The 24,043-nt window shown below is 40.5% G+C and overlaps 1 protein-coding gene across 1 annotated transcript; it reads right to left on the bottom strand.

The window, feature by feature from the left end:
* Nucleotides 1-1,540: 1,540 nt before the first annotated feature.
* Nucleotides 1,541-6,246, bottom strand: Il2 (interleukin 2). Its single transcript, XM_032896763.1, has 4 exons — nt 6,092-6,246; nt 5,947-6,006; nt 3,410-3,556; nt 1,541-1,914 (listed from the first exon to the last, which is right to left on the bottom strand). The coding sequence occupies exons 1-4, from the start codon at nt 6,236-6,238 to the stop codon at nt 1,801-1,803; spliced, it is 468 nt and encodes a 155-aa protein (XP_032752654.1). The 5' UTR covers nt 6,239-6,246; the 3' UTR covers nt 1,541-1,800.
* Nucleotides 6,247-24,043: the final 17,797 nt, after the last annotated feature.

Here is a 24,043-nt window from a genome sequence, read left to right as displayed (position 1 = left end):
TTGGCTTTTTCCATGTCTTTGAAGAATTGTGTTGGGATTTTGATGGGGATTGCATTGAATCTGTAGATTGCCTTTGGTAGGATGGCCATTTTTACTATGTTAATTCTGCCAATCCTTGAGCATGGGAGATCTCTCCATTCTCTGGAATCTTCTTTGATTTCTTTCTTGAAAGACTTGAAGTTACTTTTAAGTAAACATCAGATTATATAGTTATATAAATGGTATTATTATACCATGAAATCAAGACATACCACCTACCAAAGCATATACAGCTATTACTGTTTTCATTCAATATATAATCAATACAATTCCAGAGTCCTATATGGGGGTGTATTTCCCGGTGGTATTTCTGGTACAATTACTACATTTGAGTCCTAGCAGAAAAGAGATGGAATTTCCAAGAAGGAAGATTTAATAAAGGGATGGTCTATAAAGTTTTGGTCAAGATACAAGGAGTCTGTAAAGGATAGCACAGGTACCCTAGAGCTGGCAACTATTCAACCAGTTACACCACCTTAAAAGGAGATGTGGAAGGAAAAGTAAGATCCAGAAAGAAAATACATCCATAAAACCACTTTGAGAGAAGGAGAAGGCAAGCTCTGTGACCTTCACAGAGACACAGCTAAAGGCAGGGAGCTTTCTTTGCATCATAGTTGCCATTGTCAGCACCCAATGAAAACCAAAGAAAAGGAGAGGATTTTTTATTTATCCAGGTGAGGCTTTTAAATGCAGACAGCAATGCTAAACTATAGAGGACACATTATTCTGTGAGATGTGAGATTCATTCCCCAAAGACTCTTGGGATAGAAAGTAGTTCCCAGTGTAATGGTGTGAAAGTGGTGGGTGGGTTGGCACACGGTAATTATATTGTGGCCCAGGGATTACCCCATAAATGAAGGAATGTTGTTTCAGGAGGCCAGATCAGATTGTATGGGCCGAGACTACAAATAGGTGGTTATAAGTCTGTCTGTCTCTTTCTGTCTCTGTCTCCTCTCTCCCCCCCCTCCCCTCTCTCTCTCTCTCTCTCTCTCTCTCTCTCACACACAAACACACACACACACACACACACACACACACACACATACACACCCCATCTTCTGGACACACTCCCACTATTGTGAAGTCACTTTGCTGTGAGATCCTCACATGTTCTTGAACACTCAAAACTGTGAGCTAAACTTCTTTGTAAAAAAAATATCAAGACTCAGGAGTTTTGTTACAACACAAAGCAGACTATAAAAAGGATTTAAATTGTTGTTGTTTTTTTGTTTTTTTTTGCTTAGTATACTTTTTAAACTTAAAGGAAATGAAAATATATCCTGATAAGCTTTTCTTATACCAGAACTAAAGATCCAATCAATACTTAAAAGGAAAATTATAAGAAATGTGAGAAATCCTTGTGTTATTTTTACACACTTCTCCAGGGGAAAGTGATTTTTGTAAACATATTGACCACCATAGAGTTCACAGAAATAATAGAATTATTTTAGTGCTTACTCTGTGCTGTCCTAAAAATGACAGACATCCAAGCTTATTTATATTCATCGACTCTTCTAAATACTTTTATTAATGAATCTACATACACATATTTAACAATTCAATATAATAAATAATTTCAGATAAATAGTTTAAAACATTTTTGAGCCCTTGGGGCTTACAAAAAGAATCTTTAAAGATCCATATTTATCACCTGAAGACTAGTAGTTACAAAAGATAGTAAACAATACATCCAAAATAAATATAAAGTTAAATATTTAAATAAATAAAAAGCCTTGTGTGTTATAAGTAGGAGGCACATAATTACTGAGTCATTGTTGAGATGATGCTTTGACAGATGGCTATCCATCTCCTCAGAAATTCCACCACAGTTGCTGGCTCATCATCGAATTGGCACTCAAATTTGTTTTCAGAGCCCTTCAAAAAGAATATAAAATTTTAGGCTGAGGTAATTTACATACAATTATTCTTCACTGAAGTTTTTAGGCATTTATTTTAACACTGGTTAAATATACTAAACATTCTCGTTTCTTGAATGGTCAAAATTATTGGGTTATGATTTATTATGATACCAAATGATAAGAGCATACAAGGAAAGCTTTTCAAATGAATGTTTGAATGAAAACACTGAACACTTGTACAAAATCCAATTGTTTGACCTCTTTTTCTCTGGTAAGTGTCCACAGCTATGCATCAGCTTAACACTTTAGGAATGAAGAAGTGATGCTTGTTATATGTTCTTTGCTAAATCTTAAGATTCTATTATTCTATTCTTTCCCCCAAGTCAGAATGGGAACAACCCAGAGTAGGTAGGACAAGCATCTATTGGGGAAAATTTGGAGAACTTTGTTATAAATAGATATACCCTGATATCAATGCAGATGAATCACAAAGTTTGTACATGTATAGATATTATAAATTTGTTCTGTGGATTAGCTTTTTGGAAGCTAACCCTCTTTGCTAAAGGAGATATTTTAATTCTGTTTTTAGGTGACAAGCTGAGAAGGAAATATTTTGACAAATTTATGGGATGGCTTTTCCAAATCTGACTAATTCCTTGTAAGTCAAATGAGGCAGAATATTTCTTTTAAATAAATATTGCTTTTCAAATAAGCTGCTGTGGTCTTATATACCCTCTTTACATAGCTACTTGGGTGTCCTAATGTCTTGGATTTTTAATTTTTAAAAATCTGTGGCTCTTGAAACACACTTTTCTAGTTCTCAGGTAGCTCTAAAGTTTGTACCATTCATTAGGGGTGAATTTTCTGATGTTGACCATAGATTTTAGAGCACCCTTCTTTGCATAGATAAGAACTCAAGCCTTTCAACATCTAGATGACATGTATCTCTGCCTCTTTTAAAAACCTCAAATGGAAACAGTGTACTGAAAATGTGACTTTGGTTTGCAAAGGACTAGCCCACACCCTCCTGGAGGCCTGCTGCTACTGCCTCACCAGAGTCTGTGATTGTTGTGCATTTAAAAACAAAGCCCTGGAGTGGCCTTTCTCTGTCCCCTCTGCCCATTTTAAAGGCTGCCATTTTTGGAGACAAATTTCTCTGTTCTTCTATCAATACCAGCACAACTTCTCTGGAAAAACTTTTCAGATAATTCTTCCTGATCTGATAAACGTGACAGCAACAAGAGTTAATTGTTTCATGTGGAATTCTACTCAGTGCTTTCTCTCACATCCAGTTCTATGCTAGTGCGGGAGGGAGCAGGGTGTTCTTGCTCCTAGATGGTAGGTGGGAATTCTAGCATCATCCTGCAGTGGAAGGATTCACTTGAACAGTGACTTTAAACTTTAGCTGATTAAATGCATAGAACCTGACAAAAACCAGAAATGGCATGCCACTTAAAAATGCATTTCTTCTCTATTTTATTTCCAGATTAGCAAATAAAGCCACACCTTACCTTTAGTTTTACAACAGTTACTCTGATATTGCTGATGAAATTTCCAGCGTCTTCCAAGTGAAAGCTTTTGCTTTGAGTCAAATCCAACACACGCTGCAGAGCTCCGAGTTCATTTTCCAGGCACTGAAGATGTTTCAATTCTGTGGCCTAGAGGAGTAATAAACTTAACCATCATCTCAGTTCAGCATATACTGAAGAGCCAGAAGTTAACCTGTAGCTTCTCTAATCAAAAGTAGGCAGCACATAGCTTTTACCACTCCCTGTTCTCAGTGTGAAGAAGGACTGAAGTAATTGGTGCCATAAATTTAGAAGAGCATAAGGTTCACATTAACTATTAGACCACTCTAGTAAGTTCTAATTCCCTTAGGCTTTGTAAAAGTCTGTATTTCCCTGTCAAAATGCATAGCACAAGTTGAGACTATTTTTCCAATATACAAAGAATTCTGCAAAGTTCACATTCTACATTCTAATATGTAATCCCAGAGTTGAGAATCACAGAATGGTAAGGGACAGGACTCCTTGGATGCCAACTGTCATAGACCTAAATCTTGCAGATTAGGTTATCATGGCCCCAAATGATAAGTGTCAAGATATCCAGAAAGATACATATAATATTCCTTAAATTTATAATTCTCTGCAATTACTAAAGATGAATTTTTAAAAAACCCATTTGTCAAGGCTAGAAAGATGGCTCTAAGGTAAAGATACTTGCCACTAAACTTGATGATTTGAATTCAATCACAGTGACCCACCCACATTGTAGAAAGAATGACCCGTTTCCTATTTTACCCTCTGACCTCCATAGTTACACCATAATACACATGCATTTCCACACATAAACACATTAAATAAATAAATGAATAAATAAATAAAAATAAACTTTGAAATCTATTTGTGCCAATTAAAAAGTCATAACATTTGAAAAGAACACTTGGAGAATTTTTCAGATGCATTTCTGAAATAATGTTTAAATGCATATATATCATAGATAGTTATATACATATACAGAGAATATTATCTAGTTCTATAGTACACTATGATTTCTGTAAAGTCAGCCACTTTAAGTCTGCAATGAACTGGGTTATCTCCATTCTACCAAGTCTCACAATCTGTGTCTTCCCCATGGCCACATGAACAGGGGAGCAAGAGTGGCCCAGTCAGTCACTCCTTTTCATTAACCATAACCTTTGAATTACATGCTTCTATTGTTTTTAAAATCTTACATACTGAATGGAGGTTAAATAAAAACATGAACAGAATTTACCACATTACTCTTGTTTTCAATAATTATTGAAAAAGCTTAGATTTCTAGAAATTTTACTACTTTCTAAATTAACATCTCTGTTGTCTCTAACAATCTTTAGAGGAAGAGGTTTGACTAGACAACACATAGTTCCTGACTTGTCTGCTATTGACCTTCCAACTTGTTATATGGTGTGTTCTGGGTATTCATTGTGGAACTCCTTCCCTCCCAGAACTCTCCAGCTTTTTATTGTTGGAGTTGAAAGTTATATGACTCTAATTAGGCTAGAGGAACAATTGGGGCCCTTCCTTTTCATCTCCGTAGAACAGCTAGAGGCAAAGCTCCCCAAACTCAGTGGGAGTGGGTCAGTTGCCTCTTTGTCCCCTTACATCTCATTTTGTTCTAGGCTTGGATTTGTCTGGGACAAGCTCTTTCTAGCACCAAAGTTGTCCATCCTCTTTTGACTGTCAGGATTGGAGCGAATTTCTACCCTTGATGTAGTTCTAGGAGCTTTGGTAAGCTGTTTTGTACCATACAACATTTCTGCCTCCAAAGGAGACCAGAAAAACCTTTCAATATTGAGAGATAGTATCGTGTAGCAATATTATAGCTCTCTAGTTCCACTGGTTAAAAAGAGACTGTATAAATCCAAAATTGTTGTATACTTCCTGGACGTTTCCTTCACTCACACTGATAGGGTGTTTGTGTGCAGTTGGCTAGGCACTGCTGTGACACCGGACAGGCGATAAGCATAGCTCAGCTCATCACTGAAGTAAGTAGGGGAGTGAGCCTAGGCAACTTCCTGAGGCACTGAGACCGAGGCCCTCGCAGGGCTGGGCCTCCACTTGAGATTATCAGCCTAGAATCTGAATACTGCCTATGCTGTTCCTCAAAGACGCAGTCATAGGAGTCTTTCTTAAAACAGTGAAGTGTTTGTAAAAGGAGACCCTCTACAGTCAGTTTGACATTTTACAAGCTAAAATAATGCATCTCTCTCAATTATCCCTAGGGCAAGCATAAAAGAGAAATCAACACAGTCTTTAAAATATCCCAGGATCAAAATGCAGTTATTTTGCATTTTCTTCTCATTCCCTCTCCCAACATACAAATACATAGGAAAAATGTAGAGAAAACTATTTAAAAGAAGTGCCATTATCAGACAGGAATTTTTACAGAGAAAGATTGAAGAAACTTTTTTTTCTCCAGATGAGATACTATTCATCTGATCAGTGAACACACATGCATGCTATTTTGAATTCATTAGAGAACCAATTGAACATAGAAACCCACTCACCTGCTTGGGCAAGTAAAATTTAAACGTGAGCATCATGGGGAGTTTCAGATTCTTGTAATTCTGAGAAAGCATAACACATTGTTATTAAAACACACCCTTTGGCAAGAAAGCTGAAGATAATGCCTACAGACGGGGCAGCACTTACATCGATCCCTCTCAGGAGCACCTGTAAGTCCAGCAACAGCTGCTCCAGGTGCTGCTGTGTTTCCTTTGCAGGGCTTGAAGTGGGTGCGCTGTTGACAAGGAGGACAAGCGTCAGTGCAACACAGGATGCGAGCTGCATGCTGTACATGCTTGCAGGACTTCAAGTCACTGTGAGGAGTGATTAGCAAGGGTGATAGGCAGCTCTTCAGCATGGGAGGCAATTTATACTGTTAATGCTGGAAAAATAGTATGGGGGTGTCATAATGTTTTACATATTACACATATTTTCAGAGTCTACCTGTGTAGCAGAAAGCATTACCTTTGTTTTTCCTCTTCTGATGACTCTCTGGAATTTCTTTAAACCCCCATACACTGACTGAATGGATTTAGGTGAAATCCCTCTTGGTTGGGTTAGCCCACACTTAGGTGGCAGTTTTAATTCATATTATGAACGCCTTCTGTATGAAACAAATTTTCCTTTTTGGGGTGGAGATACAAAAGTAACTCATGAAAATGCTCTCTTTGTCAAAACTTGTCAAAACCATCCTGAACCTGTAAGCAGCTTGTTGTGGTGGACAAACGCAAAAGGAGATAGATGAAAAGAATAAATCTTTTAGATTTGTTGATTAGACAGGAAGAATATTGGTTTCCTGTTTCAAGATGGTTTCACCTTCTTATCTACACGACGAGCTAATTGCACACAAGGTGATAGATGGCTTCATACAGCTAGCCAGAGAAATAGTAAGATAAGGACCCCTAAAATGCTGGTTGAGCTTGAGGTACTATTTGTTGTTTTAAATTTAATTTAACATGTTTTGTGACAATTCAAGTGTCTTGATGTTTATTATGCTTTTTAAAAAGAGTATGATCTCCAACAAATTCTCAGGAAGGATTGCATCTAAGGATGTTGGTGCTATTTTTGTATGTTTCAAGTTGCACTTTAATTTTTTAAAAATATTTTTGAGTTTGCATGCACATGTGTGCATTTGTGCATGAGTGTGTATGTGTGTACACATGTAAATGCATATGTGTATAAGCATGTTTATGTACATGTGAGTGTGTATGTGTACATGTGTGCTTGTGTATATGTGTGTGTACATGTATTTGTGCGTGTGTACTGTGAGTGAGTGTGTGCCAAAGTACACCTGTGGAGATCAGAGACCACCTAGTCACTTCTATCACCTTGTGTGACTCAGAAATCTGTGTGCCTACCTTTACCACTAGCCACTACATAGCCTCTACCACTGAGCCATCTTGCCAACCCTCTTCCTTCTTCATAAATGTGGGTTTACCCTAAAAGTAACTGGGCACTCTGAGAGCAATAGCTAGGGAACATTACCACATGTTCTCAGTGGGTAGACTGAATAGGATAAACCAGATTCCTCGTTCTCAGTGTAGTACACAGTCTGAGTAATGGAATAGGGACACAGTTCCAATCAACTGGTAGAGATGGTATCTTTCTCAGAGAGCTTGCCTGTGATGTCTCCATTTTTAATAACTTGTACTGGTCTAGTCTTTATGCAGACATTTATCTACCATCTAACACACCCTGGGGTACATAGAAAGGGATAAAATATGTGCAAGTACACAGATCAACTTAAGCCTCACCAAATACCTATAACACCACACACCTATTCCATTTTGTATATTTGAAAACTGAGGATCTAGGGTGATGAGATGACTTAAACACATGCTATACAAACCTTGCCCCCAATCTCTGAACTTACATAAAGGTAGAAGTCATTTCTCATTGACTCCACAAAGTTATCTTCGACTGCTACATACACATTGTGGGTACCCACACACACACCATACATACACATAGGAAATAATAACATACAATTTATTTCTAAACAAGAAAATTGGAATTAGATAATTCATTGAGGTTGCTCAGCCCTTACTGCCAGTAAAGGGTAGGGTCAAGATTTGAAACTAGAATGTTCTGACTCCAGAATCTACTCTCTTACCATCTGTGTTCCTGTCAACCTGATCCTTGGATGTAGACAGGTAACATCCTAAGTAACAGTGGATGTTGGGTGATGTAAAGAGTTTTGAAAATTCAATCTTTAAACAGAATTTTGTTGCTGGAGGATAGTGGAGGCAGGAAGATTAAGCAATGTAAGGGATATTGGCTTGTCTCTCACAAAGAACAGAGAGAACGGTTCTGGGATAGTTTTCCAATCATTATAGAAAACAAACAAAACTCTGCATGTATCTTGCAGTAAGCATGACAACATCTGGCATCATGGTGGCATGGGTGGCCTGTCTGAAGGAAAGCAGGGTGGGGGCAGGTCTTTGCCACTTTCTGTGCCTTCAGATTAATCATGCCATTGTGAGGGACATCTCAGCCTCAGTGCTCATTCTCATTTCTCAGATTTTCAGCGTCTCATCCCAGCCCAAGCAGCTCAGGTCTCCCCTTCCAGAGTGGAAGGGGTCAGGCCCACACATTTTCCTGTGTGGGGGCCTCGTGGGCTCAATCTCGCTCTCTCTCCAGCTGTTTCCATTAGAGAAATTTACATGGCTATACAATGAGTTCCTGGGGCCATGGTTTACTCGTACATAGCATTACATAATTGGCACCATTACAAAAGTTGGCCTCCCAGTTTCTTGAAATGCCTGGGGAGAAAGCTGCTTTCCATTTTTGACATCCTGGACAGAGCAACTGGGGTTTCTGGCTGGAGCGGTGATGTAATCAGTAGCTGCCTGACTACCCACCACATGTGTCATAAGCCACAGAGCTCTACTGCTCAGTGTTAGCTGTTCCAGCTGCTCCTAGACATGAAGGCAGGCCAGGCCCTAAAGCTGCTGCCCAAGGAACCCATCACCTTTTGCATACACTGTCCACTCATGCAAACTACTGATGACCTCTGCCTCCCATAAGAGTTTTTATTCCCTGATCTTTCGTGGGCTTAAAGCTTCAGTTTGGTTTGGTGTGAGGCCAGTGTTAATTCATCTGTTACTGGTTTCTTTAAAGTTTGTTTGGTTTTCAGTTCAACCCTGTCCTTGCCTTCTGAAAGTAGGGCACACCATTTGTTCATCTGTGAAATCTGCATTTCCTCAGGGTGATGCTCTATTTATTATTCCAATTTATTACAAACACTCATAAACTTATAAATAACAGCTGACTCCAACTTGGTCTTTACCAGGCAACTTTTAATGTTTATGACCTTCAGCATGAAAACAGTTTTTTTTTTTTGGCATTTTTAATTTTTAAAAATTTTCAAATTCATCATCTCACTGAATCACATTTAATAGATAAGAAACCTGATGTTTGGGGAGGTCGAGTGACTCTACGATCCTGTTCTTATTTGTGGTAGGGTTGTATGTAGATTTCTTCCTGACCCTCTCAGCCCATCTGTTTATCAAGCAAAAGACAGTGAAGCTAGAGCCCCTTTGAGACAGGCTAACATCAGCTCCAGCTGTTCCCTCTCACTCCAGCCTGCCAGAGTGGCTGGGGATTCAGGCAAGGCTCCATTCACAGTACCTCATCTGAGCAGCCCAAGGCATCTTCAGGACTTGGGTGGCTAGATTCGATTAGTAACTACAAAGCCTACTGGAGGCAGATGCAGTCCTGAGTGAAAGCACATTGCAGAGCTATGGCAAGGACCCAGTACCTCAGCCTTCCCTGGCTCAACAAATGGCCAAAAGCCTTCCTCTGGTCCAAGTACAAATGTTTACAAATGACACACCAGTGTGCACAATAACTAGAAACCACAACCGCCTCCTCTCTGATGCCTGCAACCTGAGGCCACTCCTACAGAGACCTCCCACTGAGGCCAGCTAACCTGCCCCCTTATGCTGTTTTGGGGTTTGCAAAGTAGGCACCCCCATCAGAACAACTACAACCCGCCCCACCCCAGTTTTTCTGTACCTGTTGGTGTGTGTGTGTGGCTGTCCTTTCAGACCCTGAGGATTCCCAGTAGAGACCTGTGTGTTAGGTCACAGACTCTTTCTAGTGGCTGAGTATATTCATCTTCTGACAGCGATGATAGGTTTGCAAAACTCAGCAAATTTATAAAACACTTTCACATCTGTGTATCTCATTCTTTATCTTTTAATCTCATTTCACTACAAATGGTTAATGAGACGGTTTCATATATCTAGCTGCTTTGTTTATGTTTTACGAAATAGAGAAAAAGCCATGTGCGGTGTGTACGCCCTTAATCCCAGCATTTAGGAGGCAGAAGCAGGTGGATCTTTGTGAGTTGGAGGCCAGCCTGGTCTACAGTACGAGTACCAGGACAGCCAGAGCTCTCTTACATGAAGAAATTTTGTCTCAATACAGAAAGCAAACAAACAAAAACACTAAAAGAGAGAAAGAAAAGAAATACACATAAATATATTATAATGCCCTTCTGTCAGAGTAAGTGAATTTTTCAAAATCTTGTGAAAATAAAACTATTACTAAAGTTTGTGCAGCTCACCTGCGCCTGATACTTCCTGTCAGGCTTGTTCTAGCTCCTTTAACAGTTTGTTCTCTTTATGTTTTACAGCGGTTTGTGTAGACGAATGGGAGGCTCCTTTGTACTGCCGTTCTAGAAGACATGTTCTTACCGGAATCTAGACCATTTACTTAACGTTTCATTGTTGGGAATTGGTTCTAATGCTTTGTCTTATTTCAGCTCCCAAAAGCCATGCTTCCAGACCTGAGGGTCCCTGCCCCAGGCTGGCTTCGATTGGTAATAAAGAATTGCCATACAGCCAATGGCTGGGCAGGGAGATGGGGGCAGGGCTTTTAGATTGTGTGGACAAAAGACAGAGGGAGAGGAGAGAGGGGGAGAAGAGAGAGTAGAGGGAAGAGGAGAGAGGAGAGAGGAGAGGGGAGGGGGGAGAGAGAGGAGAGAGGAGGGGGGAGAGAAAGAGAGAGAGAATGAGAGAATGAGAATCACCATGACTCAGAGGGAGAAGGATCAGATTTTAAGAGCTTCAGGAGAGAAAACATCCAACAGTGTAGGTGGAAAGTGTGTGTGTGTGGGGGGGGCAGTGCCCAGAAGGTAACAGGGCAGCAAAAATAAAATATAGATTTGGAAGGTGTTAAGCCAGGAGTACCAGAAGAAAGTATATGCTAGCCGAGGAGAGCTTTAGAGGTATCCAGCCATTGTGCTAGTCAAGGCATATCAAAATTAGCTGGTGTGTGTGTGTGTGTGTGTGTGTGTGTGTGTGTGTGTGTGTGTGTGTGTGTGTGTGTTTCATCTGTGAATCCATTGTGTGCATCCGCTCTTGGGTGGGTGCAATGTGTAACCCACTGGGAGCCAAAGCAGATTAAGAAATTCACTGCTACATTTCATAACACATTTTGTCTAGATAAAATAATCCATATTATAGAAAAATTCAGAAATGCAGTCATTTTATATATATATATATATATATATATATATATGCGTGTGAGTGTGTGTGTGTATGTATATATATATCTTGTAATCTTCCCCACTAGAGCTAGTGATTGTTAACATATATCATTTTATAATTCTGAAGATCAGGAAAATTATCATCATCATCATCATTATTTCTATAAAAAAAATAGCTATACTGGAGAAGTGGAGGAAGTCAGAATGCCTGCCAAGATCCATGGGGATGTAGGGCTGAAGGACTATGCAAATGAGAAATAGCAGTAACTCCTCCCATGAGGAGAAGGGGAGAGCTTATCACTCAGGGCCCTTGCTTGTGTAAAGCTAGGGCTTCCAACTAATGCTACAAAGGTCACTGATTTCATATTTCATGTATAGTAACCATACTTCCGGGCAGGCCCCACACCTCAGAGTAGATGGCCAGCACAGACTTAACTCAATGGTAGTTTATGCACCTTCAGTCTCATATAGCTTTAAATGATCTTTTTGTCTTAGTAATCTCTTACTTACATATTTTGGATTCCAATTTTGTGTTTTTGTAGGAGGCATGTATGAGTTTCTATTTTTATTTTTTTTTAACTTTTCTTTGTTTGTTGAGTATTTTATAAATAGAAAGAAAGGAGTTGGGTGATGCGTAGGGAGATAGAGATGATCTGGGAGGAGTTGGAAGAGCATGACCAGAATATATTGTATGAAAACTGGTTTTTTTTCAATTAAAGAAATCATGCCTGTGTATAGTTGTAATGATTATTGGTATGTGCCTTATTCTTAATTCTCACCTCTGTCCTTGACCCCTGTCACTGTAGTCTCACACCATTGGACAAAGAGGTCCATGCTCCTCATGTTAGAGTTCTTATAGAATTCATGTCTTCTTGGGCCCCTTTTCTACAGATTTCCCCACATAGACCTTTCCCCATAGAGTTAGAGCCTCTGTTTCCTACAGCTTTGACCAACAGGATTATCTTGTGTCAGTTCTTAAGAGGAAACCATACAGTGTCTCATACACAGTGAGGGCAGCAAAACAGCCCAGATGAGCACCATGGAGACTTAAGTTCCTTTGCCAAATGTGATCTGCAGCAGTTGAACAGAACGCAGAGGACTTCATGGTTTAACAGTGCCAGGGTAAAGAGCACACAGTGTATGGGACCAAAATATCTCCGAGAACCACAGTCAGGTTTCCACACCAGACTCCAGTCCTTGATGAATCCTTTTCTGACAGATGGCAGCCATAAGCTCCTGCCGTAGCTACCTGTTTGTTAGTGTGGCAACCTGAAGTCATCAGCTAGGCTTCAGGAAGTTGTGTTTCTGGTCTGAAAGAGCCCTGGTAATTCTAAACCTTTTTCTTTCCCAAACTCTGTCCTGTAAGGTTCTAGGCTGCTTGAATACCCCTCCTAAGAGACACAACCATTGCCCTTCAATTAATGGTACAACCACTTTTTTTAAACACAGAAATGATGGGATGGATTGTTTGGTTAATTCATTAGTAAATAAGAGCACCCAAACGGAGCACTGCGCATTTGTGTTATTGTTGTCTTGGTAACTATTGATAAAGACTCAGGAGTTGGCAAGTCCCTGCAACAGTTCAATCTTCCTGATAAATTGTGATCAATACTGATCACATAAGAGTACTTTTCCTACGACAAATCATGGTCAGTTTGATGCTATGGTATCAGCCTTCACATAAATATGTGGAAGTTTCTTCTGTATTAAAAGCATAAAATCACTGAAAATACTCATATCAGTAATACTTTATGTGACATTAACCTGGAAAGTTGGAGATTCTCTTCTCTGTCCCTGCCTACCACACTTTCTCCTTATACACTCTCCACACTGTAAGCCAGAAAATAATAGTGTGGTTCTTACAAAGTCATGGAGCTAATTTAATTTTACAGCATTGCCTAAGACACTTACTATTTATAACACCCTTCCTTAATGACTGGGGAGGTAGCTCAGCAGGTGAGAGCATGGGCTACACAAGCATGAAGACAGTCCAAAGAAGCTACATAAAAAGTTGGGTACAACGGCTTGGGCCTGTAACTGCAGCAATGTGGAGGATGGGTCAGAGACGGGGGGATCCCTAAGGCTTGATGGCCACTAGTCCACTGTAAGACCGATCAGTAAGACCCCGTCATAAGGAAATAAGACGGACTGCAGTGCACATGTCCTTTTCTGGCCTTGGGACCCACACTCAGATCCCACACAAACACACATACACACACATTGTACACACACATTAAAAAAATTAAATTACAGGGGCTGAGGAGATGGTTCAATAGTTCAGAGCACTAGTTTCTCTCCCAGAGGACCTAGATTTGATTCCCAGCACCCACACAATAGATCATAAACATCTATAACTCTAGTTCCAGGGGATTTGATGCCCTTTTCTGACCTCCAAGAGCACAACACACATGGTACACAGATACACACACTGGCAAAACATTTATACACATTTTTTAAAAAGTTAAAAAATAAAGTTGCAAAGTAATGGTTATATGAAACTTTAGAAGGAAACAGGCAAAAAGATATGAGTAAACCCTCGGTGTGGTAGAAGTGATTTGGAATGCATGTTAGAAGTTAGGAGTGCAGCAGGCATCTGACAGTTTTTGTCATTCTAACTTTCATCAGTGAATTTGTGACTGTGAATGTGAAGGTCGTTTTCGGGAGCCAGAGTTGTCAGGAACACTCAGTTCAGTGCAGAGCCCAGACAAAGGCGGCGACAGCACAGTTGCTTCTCAACTCTCAGCCTCCCTTGAAAGAGCCTTGGAAATTCTGAGTCTCGTCTTGTTTAGTTTCTGTGCTTTGATGTTCTAATTTATTCCCCTATTTCTGTGGTATTGTGAACACAGAAGGAGGCAAAATAATAATTCTCAAGAATTCTATTATTTTTTAGGAAAGGAACGATTATTCTTTGATTTAATTGACCTTAGCTGGGCAGAGTACCCTCTGCCTGTAATCCTAATTACTTGGGAGGCTGAGACAGTACGAGTGAGTTCAAAGCCAGTCTGAACAGCATGGCAACATCTTGACTCAAAACAAAACCCAGTCCTATGGGGTGAGTGGCAGTATAAATATGCAAAAACTTCTTGAGAATTTCAAGTATAGGTAAAGAGGAGAAAAAGGACATTTTCTGTGTCTAACACACAGAGGACAAAACTTTTTTTGCTAGTTTATACTGGGAGGAGGCTCTGTAATCTAACATAACTTTGTTTCATTCCTAAAGTCATCTTTCATGGTCGCTGAATTGGCTGTGGTAGCTAAATTTTCCTTTTTAATTTTTTATTGGTTATTTTATTTATTTACATTTCAAATGTTATCCCCTTTCCCGGTGTCCCCTCCACTAACCCACAATCTCCCCCTCTACCCCCTGCTTTTATGAGGGTGCTCTCTCACCCACCCACTCACTCCCATCTCACCACCGTGGCATTTCCCTATACTGGGGCATTGAGCCTTCATAGGACCAAGGGCCTCTCCTCCCATTGATGCCCAACAAGGCCATCCTCTGCTACATATGCAGCTGAAGCCATTGGTCCCTCCATGTGTATTTTTTGGTTGGTGGTATAGTCCCTGGGAGCTCTGGGGGTGAGGGGTCTGGTTGGTTGATATTGTTGTTGTTCTTATGAGTTGCAAAACCCTTCAGCTCCTTCAATCCTTCCCCTAACTCCTCTACTGGGGTACCTGTGCTCTGTCCGATAGTTGGCTGCAAGCATCTGCTTCTGTATTTGTCAGGCTCTAGCAGAGCCTCTCAGGAGACAGCTATATCAGGCTCATGTCAGCAAATGCTTCTTGGCAATGGTAGCTAAATTTTGATTACTGGAAATATTTTTTATGGGCTGAAAACACTGCAAATTCTGTTAACATAATTATGTACTAATAATTGATAATTAATATAATAAACATTTGGAATAGTTTATAATGAACTACTTTCTATCCTAGAGTAATTTGTGGGGAAATGAAATATCAAGAGCCTATTTTAAAGGTTTATTTTTATTTTAAATTATGTGTAGATGTTAGGGGTACAGGTATGAGCACAGGTGTCCATGGGGTAGAGGCCTTAGATGTTGGATCCCTCTGGAACTGAAGGTACAGATGGTTAGGAGCCTCCTGGTGTAAGTGATGGGAAGTGAATTTAGGTCCTCTGTAAGAACAGGGTCTCAAGCTGGAGAGATGGCTCAGAGGTTAGGGCGGCTGACTGCTCTTCCAGAGGTCCTGAGTTCAATTCCCAGCAAGCACATGGTGGCTCACAACCATCTGTAATGAGATCTGATGACCTCTTCTTGTGTGTCTGAAGACAGCCCGTTTCTACTTATTTGTGTACTCATATAAATAAAAGAACAGGGTCTCACTCTCAACAACTAAACCATTTCTCCATCCACAACAGCCTATTATGGAGTAGCCGTTTAGGGGAGAGTTAGATTGACATAAACTAATGCTGTTTCTTAGGGAATATACATTCAAGTGTCATACCCCATTGGGAGAACACACACAGGTTGCTGTGGCTAGGACCCAGGGACTGGAAAAAGAAAGAACAGCCCTCCAAAATCCACTCACACCAAACTCAAAGTCCTTTGCTCCTGGGGCAACCAGAGGAAATTTCTAAAAACCCCACTTTGTTTAGATGCTGTGGAATTGTAAAACTCAACTTCTCATTTCTGTTATAGAGATGCCAGTTTCCCATAACAGCAATTAATTTTCTTCCTAGTTGGAAACAATCGTGATTTTTAACAGAACATAGTTGCAGCCCCTCATTAAATACCATTCTCCAGTGCTCTTTGCAGTGAGTTTTGGACAGACAGAGGTAAAGGCTGGGGCTCTAATGATTCTTCTGAACATGAGGACAGGGTGCCTACCACTCTCTAGGGACAACACAGACAACGATATGGGGCCTCCAAAAAACTATGATTCTCTGACTTCTAATTCTTTCATATGCGTAAGAAACACATTATTTAAGCCACTTTTATTTTGGGTTCCTCGTTAAACTGGTCTGATTTCTGTCACAATAGCTGCTTACCTGAGACAGTTTATTTATAAAGAAAAAAGTTTTTTTTTTTCTGGATTCGTGGTTCTGGAAGTTACTAACCAAAATTAAGTGACCCTGTTTTGAGGGACTTATAATGAGGGCAGCACATCTTGGTGAGAGTACATGGTAGAGCAACCATTTACCTTAAAGGCTTGGCTGTAGAAGAAGAAAGAAATGCAGACCTTGTGGTAAGCTTTGATGTAGCAGGAAATAATTTTAAAAAAGAGAATTTTTATCCCACACTTCACTGTGCACTGGCAGGCCACATGGCACCAGCAGGGTGTTCTCATCTCGGTAGACTCTCTGACCCTTTGCTCTCGAAATGTCTCCCTCGAAATGTTTCTACCCAACTCAGTAAGTTCCCATGTCAGGAGGCCATGCCAGCCCCAGGCATCCAAATTCCGAGTGTCCCATGCCTTTCTCTTGAACTCAATTGAGTCACCTTGTGAAGAAAAACACCACACAAACTTAGTTCAGAATCCGCAGGTAACTCAATCGCTGGACGCAGCCACTAACATCCTACTTAGTAAGCCATACTAAGTTAATCTTCCTGTGGCGGATCCTGGCAGATCCGCCATCTAAGTGGGGCCTCTAATTCAGTACCTCCTCTACCCCATGTGCTCTCTCTGTCCCCACAGCCTTCTCTCCTTCTCTTCCTCCTCTGACCTGGAAGTCCTGCTACTCCTCACCCCTGAGATCTTTATTCATTAGGGAAAGGTCCTTGCCATAGTTTGGGAACGGTAACTCAAGGACCTCTCACAAGATTTTAGCTCTCAGGGGTCCACTTCTTCCCAATGCTTCCCCGGACTGAGCCTTCTGTGAGTGTTTCTTATACACAGGCTAATCATAGCTTTATAAATGGTGGCATGCTATAAGTACATCGGATCATGCTATTTTTAGGATTCTGCATTTATTTTGGTGAATTCAAAATGCTTAAGGAATATTGTTAAATGTCATCATTGGCTATGGGGCATAAAAATGAATAGTTCTCTCTGGCCTAAGAATGTTATATTTTAGTAAAAGATAGACACATAGGGTTACTCCCATACAAGACGATGACTGTAATGGGTTGAGAAAGTACTTAATTCCTGAGTGTAAAATATTCTAGCATCTACCTGCATAACATAGACACAGCTAGACAAAGTAAAAGTGACAGTTCAAAAATAAATCCTTATATTTGTGGTTGAGTTTTGACAAGAACATCAAGATAATTTTGTGAGAGTATGGTCTTTGTAGCATGTGGCACTGGGGGAACAGATAAGTACACGTGAAAGAATGAGGTTAGATTTTTATTTCATACTTCAGATCAAAGAGGCTCATGAACATAAATGTAAGAGAGAAAATGATAATGAATGAAAAGTCTGCCCTTTGACTTAGCATATCTAAATGCTCGAAAAGTTTATTGTAAGAAAAATAAAGGCATTTGCACATACTACATAAAGGTGGCCGTGGTTGGTGAAAGTCACTGTATGATACATGTATGATACTCACACCACTAGACTTAATATTAGATAACAATTACATCAAATTCTACACACAAAGATATGCCAAATGCCTAACTCCTATGCATAGGAGTAGCAAGACATTGAGAAAAACAAAATCTAGGTCTTGTAGTTTTAGAAATCAGCTGTATGTGTTTAGCTTTATAATGTGTATTTTATATTTCAATTAAACAGATATTTTTAATTTGAGCTATTTAATCTAGAACCCTCTACTACACCTTCTTTTGAAAATCTGAAGATAGCCACACTGGCCATCATATGGTGATGCTGGGAACTGTAATCCCCCTTAAATGCCCTCATGCAGTGGCTACCTGGGAACTTACAGGAGCCCACTTCACTCATTGTATTATGAATCTGACTTTGTAGGTGCAGTGGTTTGGGTACAGCCCGTGGGTGTTCCTGTGCCGGAACCTTGGCTCCAGTGGGGAGTGTTGAGCTAGTGAGGCCTCTATGAAGTGGGGTGGGGCCTTCTGAGAAGTAGACAGATCACTAGGAGTCCCTCCATCCTTGGGAGTTCTCCTGAATTCTTATGAGGAGAAGTTGTTAAGGAAAAGAAAAACCTGATGTCCAAATTCCTGTCTGGCTTCCTTACACTGGCATCTCTTATGCATACCATACCCTCTGCCAACACTGTCTGCCATGAAGTTCTTGCCAAAGGCCACACAGTACTGATCTTGGATTTAGCTTCTGTCCATGTTAACTTTAGCTGCCAACTTTACATGACCCAGAATTACCTGAGAAGGAAGTTTCAATTAAGACATTGCCCAGATCAAAATGGCCTGGGAGCACATCTGTAGGCGATTGTTGTGATTACTAACTGATGTGAGAGGGGCTGTTTCCTTATTGGCAGTAGTATTCTCTGGGCAGGTGACTCTTTACTGTGTAAGAAAGCAGTTTAGCATGCACCTGTAGGCAAGCCAGCAAACAGAGTTCCCCCTAGAACTCCAGGTTACTGCTTGGTTCCTGCTGTGACTGCTCACTCAGTGATGGGCCATAGTGTTGAGTGTAAGTTGAAATAAGCCTGTTCCTTCCAGAGTTACTTTGGGTAAGAGTGTTTGATTACTGCAACAGAAAGGAAACTAGTGGAGCTCCCAAACTGTGACCTGTTCTGTATTGCCTAGCCTCAGGAGTCTTGTAACACAAAACAGGAAGATAGCATTTGAGCTGGACCTGAGATCTAAACTGCTCATGATCTAGTCAGCTGCTTTATGTTTTCACAGCTGATTTATCATCTGTCAAAAGAATAGCATTCCAACCTTTCCTTGTAACACTGCTATGACAGTTTATTTAAGTGACACAAAAGTACTTTATATCTAAAAAATCTATATAAATCACTTTTGACCTCTGAAATCTACAATATCAGCCAAATAATTTGACTAGCGTCCATCCTCCTCAGCTTTATGGGTATAATAATAAATACAAATCATATGAGCACATATACTGGTATACTTCCATGTATACAACTTGTTTCATATATATATATGTGAAATTTTAATATATATATATTAAAATTGCCATCAAAAGAAAGTTAATTAACATCAATCTCTTCACATAACTATATCTTCTTTATTTCACTCAGAAGTATGGCCTCCATGCTCGTGATCTAGTGACGAGTGATGGCAGGTTGTCTCTGTATCTCAGCTGCTGCCGTGAGTAGTGTCGTGTACTTGAGTGCTGCCATCTTTTTGATCCTTTGCTCTTCTTTCTTTGGATAATATACACAAAAGACATTACATAGTCCTAGATTTAGTTTATAGAGGAAAGTCTATAGTTTGCTTTGAAATATCTACCAGTGGTTTACACAGGTGTCAACACATGAATGCCATCTAACAATAGTTAATTATTTTATGTATTTACTTATTTTCTTTCATTCATTCATTCATTCATTCATTCATTTGCTCTAGGCAGGGTCTCTTTATGTAAGTAGCCCTAGCTGTCCTGGAACTCATTTTGTAAGATCAGGTTAGCCTTGAACTCAGAGATCCACCTGCCTTTACCTCCTGAGTGCTGGCATCTTTGTCTGTTTATAATTGCCATTCTATCAGGTGTGGGGAGATAACATCACTGAAATTTGATCTGCATTTCTCTGATGCTATAAGTACCTTTCCACTCACCCACTGGCTATTTGTACGCCTTCATGGCTGCTTTCTTCTTTTTAAAATAGTAGTTTTCTCTTAAACTTCCTGCACATTACTGCTTTTCCCCCTTGAGTTTGTTGTTGAACCTCTTGGGGTTTTGTTGTTGTTGTTGTTTGCTCGTTAGCGGCTTCAGTGGTTGCTCGAGTGTGTCGCTCCATTTCCATTTGCTTGAGAATGTCCCCACTTTCCTTCTTTTATCACTAACTCTTCTCTGCGTGACAAGAAAAGATACTTGAAGTGGCTTGTTGACTTTTGAAATAACTTGCTGATTTTTTTTTTTTTTTTTTTGTGGCTTAGCATTTGATTGTTGCAAAGAAGGCTTTGTGCACTTTAGGAAGTCAGTTTGTGTTGCTGTCTATAAAAGAAGAGATGTATTTGCTTGTGACTCTGGTATCTGGAAGGTCCAGAACATGTGCCAGTGTTCTTTTGTGGCTCAGTCAGCTCCATTACAACACAGCAAGGAAGTGGAAAGGGAAGTAGCCGTGTACAGGTGAGGAGTATGTGTGAGCAACAGGACAGGACAGCAGCAGGAGTATGTGTGAGTACACAGGCCTGTGTGTCACAGGAACTAGTCCTATGTAGTTGTCATCTCGGAGGCTTACTGCTAAATAGGCTCACCTCTTTTAGCTTTTGTTCAACTCAGCTATGCAGGCCCAAACTCCTCTCCAAGCTGACTAACTCAATCTAGCTTTTAGCTTCTGACTGAATTTTGTGCTTGGTCTCATGTTAACTCTGCTAAATTTGTTCTGATCTTCTGGCTTCTTCTCATTCTCTGGCTTGTTCTGTCTTCGTGTGTGGCTAGCTTGTTCTGTCTTTACTATCTCTGTAAAACTCTACCAAGTAAAACTGCCTCTTAAGTTACCTTTCCTTCTTGTCTTCTTGTGAGAGTTGGGTGTATCCTACAGAGCAGGTTCCAGAACAGATAGAGCTATACAGACCCTGCCTTGAAAAGAAAGAGAGATAGAGACAGAGAAAGACAGAAACAGAGAGAGACAGAGAGACAGACAGGGGTTTGGGGGCAAGAGAAAAAAATAAAACATTTGAGTCTTCTGGTTTTGATGAACCTGGATATTCATTTCACCTCCTTAAATTAGGAAGATATTTTGTTTAATTCAAGACCTGGCACATATTGGGCAAGCATTCTAGCACAGAGTTAAGGCAAATGTAAGATGTTTTGGGCTATTATTTCATTAAATAAACTGCCTGGTATTCCTGTTGCTCTTTGTGAGGACAGAGTTCCCACAAGCTCCACAGGGGTTTCTTCTCCTTTTTACCTCTTGTCACACACACACACACACACACACACACACACACACTCACAGAGACAGTCACAGACACACACACACCCCTTACACACAGACACACACACACACTCACAGAACAGACACACTCACACACAGACACAGACACACAACACACACACAGACACAACACACACTCACACACACAGAGACACACACACACACACACACACACACACACACACACACAGACACACACACACAGACACACAAGACACACACACACACACACACACACACAGACACACACACACACACACACTCACAGAACAGACACACCCACACACAGACACAGACACACACACACACACAGACACAACACACACCCACACACACAGAGACACACACAGACACACACACACCACACACACTCACACACACCCAAACAGACACATACACATTCACATATACACACACACACACACACACACACAGACACACACACACACACACACACACACACACACACGCACACACACACACACACCACACACACAGACACACACACTCACACACAGACACAGACACACTCACACACACACAGAGACACACACACAGAGAGAGAGACACACACACAGATACAGACACACACACTCACACACAGACACACTCACACACAGACACACTTACACACACACACACAGAGACACACACACACACACTCACACACAGACACACACACACACACACACACACACACACACATACACACACCTGTGCAGTTCTGAATTCACTGGACCTTTCTTTCTTTGGTCTGATGAAGGCTGAGGTCAAAGTTCTATGTTGATTTCTTTTTTAGGTTAATCATAATTTTTAATACCAGTTTCTGCTGGGTTCTTTTTGTGGTTCCTGTCTGTGCTGAAGTTGTTTTTCTTCCATTGTGATCCTGACTTGGTTAGTTCTGTCCTATCTTGTGACTTATGAGATTCTTTTGGACTTGGATTTTTCACCAAGTCATAGTTCCTTATTTCTTAGGGCTGGGTACTGAAGTTCATTTTGTACCTTTGTGGTGTCATGTTTCTCTGAGTCTTTGTGATCATTATAACCTTACTTTGATGCCTGTACATTTGAAGGTATTCTGACTTTTTTGGTCTCTACAGCATGCTCAGTTGGTAATTTCTTCCTCCCTGGTGGGTCCTTCCCAGTTCCCTTTGCCATTCCCTCCTCATTTTCCACCTTCTCAGTGTTGCAGCCTCCCAGTACCTGGTGCCAAGTCTCCCCTCTGAACCACCTCCCTGTGCCTTGTATTTCCTTCAGCCTGACTATGTTCTTAGCGCCTATAGCTCAGCTAAACCTGAGTTCTCTTGAATCATCTGCTTCTTTATTATTGTGAGAAATTTTTCCTGAGAGAAGTCACTCAAGAAAAGAGGCATTTATTTTGGTCTTGGTTTGAGGGTTTAGCACATCATGGCAGGGAATTCACAATAGCAAAAGCTTTGAGGCAGCTGGTCATGTTGCAGCTGCAGTCAATAAACAGAGAGCAACATCTGTAGTATTAATTTTTTAATAAATCTTGGTACAGGGTTCCTTCCTGCCTTAGACCATTTATGTTCCCTGAAGATATATATGTGTGTGTGTGTGTGTGTGTGTGTGTGTGTGTGTGTGTGTGTATGATAGATATAATAGAATAGATAGATAACTGATGTTTGTAGCTGCTTGTATTCTAAGGCTAATTTGGATCCCCCAAAACTATTTACATGAAAAGGTTTGCACATGGTTTTGGGAACCTGTCCCAAATTAATTCTAATTGGTAAATAAAGATGCCAGCAGCCAATAGCTGGGACGAAGAGAGAGAGAGGTGGGGTTTAGGGATAACACACACACACACACACACACACACACACACACACACACACACCCTCTATATTTTAATATGTCTTAAGCAGCATAATAGTTGTCAACTGACTAACCTCCATGTTGTTAGACTGTTTTCTATCCATAACCTCATTATTACTTATTAATTTCTGTGTTTCATCTGGGCTGTTCTTGACCCAATTGAGCAATCCTTTGGGCCACATTCTTTTGGCCCCTTTGCATGGTGGTTCTGGTTTTCCTTCCTGAGAGTTCTTCTTCTTCTTCCATGGCCACTCTTGTCTCTCCTCTCCTCCACACCCTCCTAAGGCTTGGTGGATTCCCCTCTTCTCTCCACTTCCTCTCAGTGCCAAGCCCAGGAAACTTAAACCCTGCCTCTATGTCTTCTCCCCACCTATTGGCTGCTGGCATCTTTATTTACCAATCAGAATAAACTGGAGGCAGGTTCCCACAAGCCACGTGCAAACCGTCTTGTGCAAACAGTTTTGGGGGGACCAAATTAGCATCAGAATAGAAGCAGCTACAAATCTCAGCTAATGAGTGCTTTTATTCATTCTAGGACTCCAGCCCATGAAACAGTGCCACCCTCAGGGGTTCTGTCAACCTAGTTAAGCCAATCTAGACAGTTATGCCCAGAGGATAACCTAATCTAGACAATCTCTCACAGACATGCCCAGAGGCCTGTTTCCTATATGATTCTAGATCCAATTAAGTTGACAATATTAACTTTCATATATCAATTTTATATAAATGGTTTCACTTAGGGGTATAACTAAATTTTAATCTTTCCAAAATCAGTTTTTGATTCTTTTATTATCATATCATACATGTAAAT

The sequence above is a fragment of the Rattus rattus genome, chromosome 3, assembly GCF_011064425.1.
Source record: "Rattus rattus isolate New Zealand chromosome 3, Rrattus_CSIRO_v1, whole genome shotgun sequence".
Lineage (NCBI taxonomy): Eukaryota > Metazoa > Chordata > Mammalia > Rodentia > Muridae > Rattus > Rattus rattus.
Note: the sequence above shows the minus strand (reverse complement) of the source record. Positions and strands in the feature narration are given on the sequence as shown.

Coding starts and splice junctions, on each gene's coding strand:
- Il2 (XM_032896763.1), bottom strand. CDS start 6,238: ATGTACAGCATGCAGCTCGCATCCTGTGTTGCACTGACGCTTGTCCTC. Junction 6,007..6,091: donor TGCTCCTGAGAGGGATCGAT/GTAAGTGCTGCC, acceptor ATGCTTTCTCAG/AATTACAAGAATCTGAAACT. Junction 1,915..3,409: donor TAACTGTTGTAAAACTAAAG/GTAAGGTGTGGC, acceptor TTCTTTTTGAAG/GGCTCTGAAAACAAATTTGA.